Source organism: Mytilus californianus, unplaced genomic scaffold (genome assembly GCF_021869535.1).
Source record: "Mytilus californianus isolate M0D057914Y unplaced genomic scaffold, xbMytCali1.0.p SCAF_5, whole genome shotgun sequence".
NCBI lineage: Eukaryota > Metazoa > Mollusca > Bivalvia > Mytilida > Mytilidae > Mytilus > Mytilus californianus.
Window position 1 is genome coordinate 34,496,864 of NW_026262701.1, and position 8,640 is coordinate 34,505,503.

Sequence of the window (8,640 nt, forward strand, 5' to 3'; positions counted from 1 at the left end):
ACTCCCTCAAGAAAAGTTGACCTTAGAGGAATTTGGCTATTTTTATTTCCCTTTTATCATATAGCTCAAGCGTTCCTGACGAAGGTTAATCCAGGAAAGCGCTTCGGACGCACGAAATTAATAAAGTGGTATTTTTATTTACTAGCATTGGGTCGATACCACAACAGGGCCCGGTTGTTCAACTTGTCGTTAACTTAACGTAAGCGTTAAATTTAACATGTCGTTAAATACTCTAACGTGTCGTTACTTAACCCATGGTTAAAATGGTGTTGTTCAACTTGGTTTAACGCCGTCGTTAGTTAACGATGACGTTAAATATTTTAACCCCTCGTTAAATATTTAACTAAAGTTTAGAGATTATTTTTGTTACCCACAATGCATTGGTTTGTTAATATTTATTTCAACATGGCTGACATTTCTTCTGCTAAAAAACAAAGGGACAGAAAACCTAACTTCACTCAAGAAGAAGTAAATGTTATACAAGATCAAGTACAAAAAAATTACAAAGTGTTAAATGAAAAGTTTGGGGATGGAGTTACCAATTCTAGAAAGACTGCTGTCTGGAGCAGGATTTCTATCTTGGTCAGTGCTCTGGGTGTTGCCAACAGGTCTACCAAAGACTGTAAAGACAAGTGGGCTAACACCAAGAAGGAGGCTAAAAAGGTGTTTGGCCAACTGAACAAAGAGCAGAGGGCTACTGGTGGTGGTCCACAGCCAAAAAGATTGAGTCTGGCCATAGAAAGGACAATAGACCTTTGCAAAGACTCGGCTTCTTTCAAAGGTCTTGAAGGAGTTGAAAGTGTACTTGGTATGTATCAGAAACTAATTCATACTCTTTTGTGAATATATAAAAATAATGAATCTTAAAATGCTATTCGTTATTCAGTTATTCTCTCCGATTTCATGTAACTTATTGCTGATTAAAAAAATCGCCGATTATTTATACCATGTCATCCAAAATTGACAGGTATTTAACTGATTTATTGATCCTTAATCATGTGTAAGCTTAGTATTTAATTGGCTTTCGGCTATGTTCAGTTTTACTCAGTGAATAATAAGTTATTTTAATTCATTTAGTCAATTATTTATGTCGTCTGCATTCACATATTTACGTCCTAAATATTAACCTTGAAAGACGCTCAGCATGCTAATGAACATATTAGGTTTTGAACCTTATTACCTCATGACACACCTTCTTCTAACGATGGTTGATTTCAAATATTGTCATTTGACAATGTTGTAATGATGGTTTGGGACAATACATGTTCAGTTCAAATTTTCGTTTATCCATGGAAGAACCTGCTTGCTGTTATTTCCCTTTGATTTGTAGCCGACAGGACGATGTCTCTCGGACCCTGGCTAACCCCGGACCCTGGCTAACCCGTACCTTAAATTCGATCGTGGAATACGCTCGTAAAGGCCTAGACTAAAACAATTTTATTAATCATCTTTTGATGATCGTTCAAGATTTTGAAAATTAATATATATAGATGGTGTTAAACTTGGTGAATAGAGTGAAAAAGTTATGTTGATAAAAAGGGGGAGGGGGTCCTACAGAAAGGTATACACAGAAGTGCCACTGGAATAGGTCCTTTTTATTTTGTCAAATATACCAAGGGGATGTAATTTCAACATCTAAAATTAAGTGTAAAATGTAGATGGGCCAGTAATTTTCATTTTACAATTAGCAATATATATATAGCCAGTGAGTGACATTGTGAGTTTAAATCCAGCACGGGGCAGGTGCACTCCAATCCAATGATAATTGACTAAGGATTGGAAATTTCCCTACCTAATGTCGGTTGTTTACGCCAGCTTCATCCACCAATATAAACTGACTTCCACGAAATAGCATGGAGTGTTGAAAGTGGCGTTAAACACCAATCCATTAATCCATCAAAACCAATAGATTTACTAGAAAATTATTTTAAATGGTGCAAAACTGCTTTATAATTGGACAGAAGTTTGTCTTCTGATATAGTTCTGTTACTAGCCATCTCATTTTGGTTGTCATTGATGCATATGGTTTGTCAGGCTAGGTCAATGAAAGCAAAGAAAGACTGGCTAAACAAAAAACCTCTTTAAGTAAGAAAATTTAACAATAGACACACATGACTTCCATTCATGATAATTTATAACAACCACCTTATTATATTTTCTAGTTGACAACTCAGCTGCATTGCCAGAGGAGAGTGCAACAAATTCCCAGGACCTGTTTGATACCCCTCCAAGCCATCCACTGTCCCTATCTGGATCTGATTCCATTCATCAGCCAGTACCAATTCTACCAGCTGTAAATATCCAGGTGCCATGCCCAGCAGCTGCAGTAGTTGAGTTGGGGTCTCTAACAACACAGAAAGCAGTAAATCAAAAGAAGAGGAAAGCAACTGCTGATGATGTTTATGAGCTACAGGTAAAATTTCACAATTGCATTTATTTTAGAAATAATTCAGAATAATTTAGAAACGATTGACATACCATTGTCTTATAATGAATGACTCGGTGGTAGGTTCAAGACTGTCATAACTCGGAAAAATGAAAAGGTAAAATTTAACAACACTAAGAAAAATTGACCTTTTGGGTCCCCATCGATTGGTTTGTATCTATAGACAATGATGTGAGACCGTGAATCGATCTTAAATTACACTTAATCAACATTTCATTTTCAGATGTTGCAATCTTCATCTTTATGAAAATCTTCCAATATAATTAATTTAAATTTATGGGCTTCCAGCCTCTGGACAAAGCATATGTCCAACAGATCATACACTATATCTGGAACTCTCAATTTCATGCAAAACTTCTGTAAATTCCACAAGAGTTGTAAGGTATACAGACACATATAAAGATATACCGGTATGTTAAAAATATATAGATTTACATGTATCATTTTCATTTCAGATACTGTATTTGAAGGGAGAAATGGCAAAGCAGACTAAAGAGATGAGGAAATTAGATCTTCAGATAGAGTTGCTGGAAGAAATGAAACGAGACAAAGAGAATACTCCACTAACATTTTCTCAACTTTTAATGAATTAAATTATTTATTTTTCTTATCAATCAACAATTATTTTCCCAAAAAAATGCATGTGTACGGTACCAAGTCACAAATGATGTTTAGGACTCAATTTCTTCGTTCAATAATATTTTGCTTTTTTTTTATTTTGATTTGATATATATACCACTTTTGAGTCTCGTGTTATTTTTTGGTGTATTCGAGACAACTGAATTTTACAATTTGTATGTTATGTTGTTTTTTTTTAATTCTGGCTATGCATTTTTGCGCCTGTCCCAAGTCAGGAGCCTCTGGCCTTTGTTAGTCTTGTATGTTTTTTAATTTTAGTTCATTTATATGTTTTGGAGTTTAGTGTGACGTCCATTTTCACTGAACTAGTACACAATTTTATTTAGGGGCCAGCTGAGGACCACCTCCGGGTGCAGGATTTTCTCGCTGCGTTGAAGACCCATTGGTGGCCTTCGGCTGTTGTCTGCTCTTTGGTCGGGTTGTTGTCTCTTTGACATATTCCCCATTTCCATTCTAAATTTTATTGGAAATGTTTATATTTTGGCACTGTGTTCTGACCTTGGATTTGATCACTCTATTTTTATAAGGGCCATTCATTTTGATCGTTTGCTTTACATCCAGTGGCAAATATTTCATGCATGTTCATGATGAGAACAAATTAACAAAGAGTACAATAGGTATGATCAGACCCCTCACAAGTTTTTGTAAGGGCTCTTATAATATCTTAGCGTTACACTATTTCCACACAATGCAATCAGATTTTACATCCCCTTTCTAACCGGATGTGCCCGCGTATTTACACATCCAACAGTCTATGGAAGACCCACTTTGCGGCAAGGGTTTTACTGATTGGACGAACAAAGTCCAAAGGATGACCTTAAATCTATACCTTAATCCTTAGGGTAAGATATCATTCAGAGTAGAATTAACAAGGAGATGATGTGTAAAAAAGATGTTGACGACGGACACCTAGTAGTGCCAATATCTCACATTACCGTAAATGTAATATGATCTCATAATTTGCTTTCAATTCAACATGTCAAATGCATGTGTTTTGAGAAAACATAACTTGTATTATTTATCACAATTTTATATTGGATGAAAAATAAAGACTCTTTTGTGTTCAAAACATGTATTTCAGTTGAAGAAAACTCTTGCGATATGCTCTCTAATGTGTCTACCATCCTGTTCTCCTTCAAAATGCGGAACTTCCACTGGCTGGTCTTGCTGAACATGTACACCAAAAACATCATCCAAAGGTTCATTCCTTGTTAAAGCTATGTTATGTAGAACAGCACAAGCACCAAAGACTCGACAGACTTTTTCTGGTTTCATTCTGACCTGAAATTTAAAAACATAATTATGGGCATGAAGAGTTAATTTTTAATTCGGATATCTTTCACTTGGAAAAAAATACTGTTTCGGAAGTGTATTCTCTTCTACAATTGTCTCCATGTTAATGACTTTTATTCATTGCATTCTAAAATAAAATGCTCCGCTGGGCGCAGCTTGATACGACCGCAGAGGTCGAACCCTGAACAGTTGGGCCAAGTATGGACACAACTGAATTTGGATTGTGATTAAATATTTGACACAGCATAGGTTTCTGACACAGAATGAATGTGGTCTAAGAACTTAAAAATTTTTAATTTACCTATTCAAACCATATCATTATTATTTGCTTTTATATATAAATCAGAAATAACCAATTTAAAATGGAAAATTTCAAAGAAAAAAAAAAGGAAAAAAAAGGGAAAAAAAATCCCTCCCCCAAATTTTTTGAACCCCCTTATGATTCATCATCCCCAAACTCAATCCCAGCCTTCACTTTGTGGTATGGTACCCTGCAGTACAATTTCAGAGAGATCCATACACTTGAACACAAGTTATTGTCTGGAAACTAGAAAAATACTTATTTTTGGCCCCTTTTTGGCCCTTTATTCCAAAACGTTTTGGGCAATTACCCCCAAACTTAATTCCAGCTTTTCCTTTGTGATATGGAACCTTGTAGTACAATTTCAGAAAGATCCATACACTTACACACAAGTTATTGTCATGAAACTAGTAAAATGCTTGTTTTTTGCCCCTTTTTTGGCCCCTAATTTCTAAAATTTTGAGGCAATTACCCCCAAAATCAATCCCAGCATTCCCTTTGTGATATGGAACCTTGTGGTACAATGTCAGAGAGATCCATGTCTGGAAGTTACAAAAATGCTTATTTTTGGCCCCTTTTTGGCCCCTAATTCCTTAACTGTTGGTACCATAACCCCCAAAATCAATCCCAACCTTCCTTTTGTGGTATTGAACCTTATGGTAAAATTTCATAGAGATCAATTCATTTAAACTAAAGTTAGAGTGCGATAATCAATGTGTCTTCGGACGACGACGACGACGCCAACGTCATACCAATATACGACCGCAAAAACAATGGTTACTTTAATAGCAGGTTCACTATTGACAATCTTTAATTCATATGAACTGTGCGCCTTTCTGCAACAATTGTCTCTAGTTTTAGGGAGCTATCATTTGATTTTTTTGGGGGGAGGGGGGCTTGTATGAAATTTAAAAAAAAAGGCAGGACAGGAGTTTTGAGGAAAAAAAAGGCAGAATGACAATTTATGTAAAAATAAGTGTGAAAAATAAAAAGGCAGGACAGAGATCACAACTAAAAGAAAAAGACAGGACAATTTTTTTTTCATCCTAGCCTCCCCCCCCCCCTAAAAATTAAATGGTAGCTCCCTTAGTGTCTACTTGTCCTTTTCATAATAAGTTTCTTTTTTGTGTCCCTTTTTTCTCTATATATTTTCTTTCTTCTCGATTGAAGTTTTCTTGCATTTGTTGTACAAAACTGCTGAGGTTATTTAACTGTTATAGCTCTGCATCATAAGGGGTGTTTTTAAAGATGATTCGTATATATATTATTTGTACATAAATCTGGAAGTTACTTATCTCGTTTGAATTGTTTAACATTTGTCATTTTTGGGCCTTTTACAGCTGACTATGTGGCGTGGATTATCTCATTGTTGAAGGCCGTACGGTTACCTATAGATGTTAACTTCTATGTAATTTGGTCTCTGGTTTTGAGTATTCTCATTGGCAATCATACCACATATTTTTATTTCAATATATTTTAAGTATTCTATAATTATTCTTACCTCGGAGTGCAAAACATGAAATCTTCTCTTTAAGATTCCAAAAGCCCTTTCAATAATGGATCTTGTGCTGGAGTGTGCTCTATTAAATCTTTGCTGGTGTCTTTCTCTGGGATTTGGATAGGGTGTCATGAGAAAAGGGCGACATGCATACCCGCTATCTCCGAGGATCAAACCGTCTGCAAGTCCTCTGTTGTTTGTCTCCAGGTAATGACACAGGTTTGAGGTGTTGAAGATGTGGGAATCATGGGTTGACCCTGGCCAGTTAGCAGATATATTGGTAAACTTCCCTGAAAATATATTAAACTACTTTAATTTTATGAGGAGTACTTATTTAATGTTACAGTTAACTGCAGCTTGAATAAAGGTCAGTCTATTGTTACTTGTGACAAATAGCGAAGGAAACGTACGTATTTTTTTTTCCTGAAAACAATTTTGAACATACATAAATTATAAAATTATTGAATATACTGATAGGTTCAATCAGAGACATATAATATATGTCTCTGGTTCAATCAAATCATCATGGAATAAAAGTTAAACGTACAAAAAAATTACAACAGTAATATGCTTTCATTTATAAACATTGTATAGATTAGAAATAGTACATATGATTTAAGTGGCACATGAAACAGTGTTTTGGGTCCCCTCACAGGTGCGCGTTCTAATTGAAAAAGATAACATACAATGCCCCCACCCCAACCCCAAAGCCCAACTATGATTTATAAATTGTATAAGCACTAAGGCCCCATTTTTTAATATTACTCAAAAACTTTTCAACGTACAAATGTATTTATACATATTTTTTCTGCTGATGAGGGTATAGTTTAACAAAAGAGCTTTGAACGTACAAATTAAAAAAAAATCCGTTATTTTTATTTATTGAGGGGTGTTCCACGGGTCCCTGATTCACACTTCCTTACCCCCTTACTCCTGGACAAAAATCGATCGAAATTTTTTCCCATGTTCCCTCACCCTGTCCCCCCCCCCATCTTTATTAGCCTCAGATTCCGATATCTGCATCGCCTTTTAATGCAAAATATGCAGATGAACATTTGGGGTGAGGGTCGTCATTTTACAACTCCATTTAAGGAATAAGCGTTCTAAATTTAGTTATCGTGGTCATCGTCGATCGATCACTGGTAATATTTGGGTCGTATAACATCGAGGGCCGAGTTGATCGTTTACTGACGAGAAAGATTAAGGGAGATAATAATTCTGGGAAAACAAATAAACAGACGAAGAGGAGATCAGAGATACACTAGATTACTAAATAAATAAGTACCTTCGTAATCACACACAGCCTGCACGTTCACACTATGGTACCCCTTCCTGTTGACAAAAGCTGCCTCGTCCTCTGATGGTCCTTGTATCTTGACGTGCGTGCAATCAATGCATCCCAAAACATTTGGAAAGTTCATTTGTCTGTGGAAACCACACTTCATTCTGTTTATAGAATTAATGTCTTTTGGCCACTGGATAAAGTTGTCTTTAACATCGAGCAAAGCATTAGTTACATCATTTACTGCTCTAGATACAGTTGCTTTATCGTACCCCATCGTATCTCCAATCACTTGTAAGAATGACCCAGAGGCATAAAACCTTAAGGCTATGCATACTTGTTGTTCCACTGTTAAAGCAGTTTCCTTTGTTGTGGATCTCCTCAATTTATCTCCCACAATATTACATATGTAGGCTATAGAGTCTCTTCCAAACCTATATCTTGTCCTCATTTCAGTATCTGTCAAATTATTTAGATGAGAAACCATTCCTCTGAAGATTCTCTCTTTTCTTTGCCTAGGTACCATCAACAGAGCAGCCATTTTATAAATTATAACCCTTCGTTAAGTATTTAACGAAGGTCTATAGCAGCGTTAGATTTTATAGAAGTTAACGACAGTTTAACGTTGCGTTAAATTTAACGTAAAGATGAACAACAGGTTTAACCATGCGTTAAATTTTAACGATGCGTTAGCATATTTTAACGACAGCGTTAGACTTAACGACAAGTTGAACAACCGGCCCCTGGTGGATTATTAGTTCCCGAGAGTATCGGCAACTCAGTAGTCAGTGCTCCGGTGCTGACATGACTTAAAACAAACTTATCTTGAGTTCTCCGTTGGTAAATTCAAAAATCATTAAGAATGATTATTAACATACACCAAAATCTGGATCTTCAACTCAAATGTGAAATCTATACTTCTCTATAGGTCAAAAATTTGGACACTCAAAGCTGTGTCTCCCAAACCTTACAAGTTTTCATGAACAGGTGCCTAAGAAACATTATTGAAATAAAGTGGCCAAACACCATTTGCAACACAGAAAAGGACAAGACAAGAACCAATAGAACTGACGATTACAACACGTAGATGGAGATGGATTGGACACACAAACATAACTAGTCAGGCGTTGGATTGGAATCCACAGGGCCTCGTAAAAGAGGGTAATCAAAAACCGCTGGCG

General features: G+C 36.0%; 2 protein-coding genes across 2 annotated transcripts; one reads left to right on the plus strand and one right to left on the minus strand.

Annotated features, from left to right (window-relative positions):
- Nucleotides 1–224: 224 nt before the first annotated feature.
- On the plus strand, nucleotides 225–3,186 carry LOC127701226 (uncharacterized). The gene is made up of 3 exons (XM_052205045.1): nucleotides 225–808; nucleotides 2,163–2,413; nucleotides 2,902–3,186. Exons 1-3 carry the CDS (start codon nucleotides 376–378, stop codon nucleotides 3,037–3,039), a joined length of 822 nt encoding a protein of 273 aa, XP_052061005.1. The 5' UTR covers nucleotides 225–375; the 3' UTR covers nucleotides 3,040–3,186.
- A 76-nt stretch (nucleotides 3,187–3,262) lies between these two features.
- Nucleotides 3,263–8,202, minus strand: LOC127701225 (putative nuclease HARBI1). The gene is made up of 3 exons (XM_052205044.1): nucleotides 7,463–8,202; nucleotides 6,181–6,467; nucleotides 3,263–4,366 (listed from the first exon to the last, which is right to left on the minus strand). The coding sequence occupies exons 1-3, from the start codon at nucleotides 7,998–8,000 to the stop codon at nucleotides 4,163–4,165; spliced, it is 1,029 nt and encodes a 342-aa protein (XP_052061004.1). The 5' UTR covers nucleotides 8,001–8,202; the 3' UTR covers nucleotides 3,263–4,162.
- Nucleotides 8,203–8,640: the final 438 nt, after the last annotated feature.

What these genes read in the sequence shown, in the direction of transcription:
- LOC127701226 (XM_052205045.1), top strand. Translation starts at nt 376, where the DNA reads ATGCATTGGTTTGTTAATATTTATTTCAACATGGCTGACATTTCTTCT. An exon ending in AGGAGTTGAAAGTGTACTTG is followed by an intron (nt 809 to 2,162) that starts GTATGTATCAGA and finishes TATATTTTCTAG; the next exon opens with TTGACAACTCAGCTGCATTG. An exon ending in ATGATGTTTATGAGCTACAG is followed by an intron (nt 2,414 to 2,901) that starts GTAAAATTTCAC and finishes TTTTCATTTCAG; the next exon opens with ATACTGTATTTGAAGGGAGA.
- LOC127701225 (XM_052205044.1), bottom strand. Translation starts at nt 8,000, where the DNA reads ATGGCTGCTCTGTTGATGGTACCTAGGCAAAGAAAAGAGAGAATCTTC. An exon ending in GGCTGTGTGTGATTACGAAG is followed by an intron (nt 6,468 to 7,462) that starts GTACTTATTTAT and finishes ATATATTTTCAG; the next exon opens with GGAAGTTTACCAATATATCT. An exon ending in TTCATGTTTTGCACTCCGAG is followed by an intron (nt 4,367 to 6,180) that starts GTAAGAATAATT and finishes TTTAAATTTCAG; the next exon opens with GTCAGAATGAAACCAGAAAA.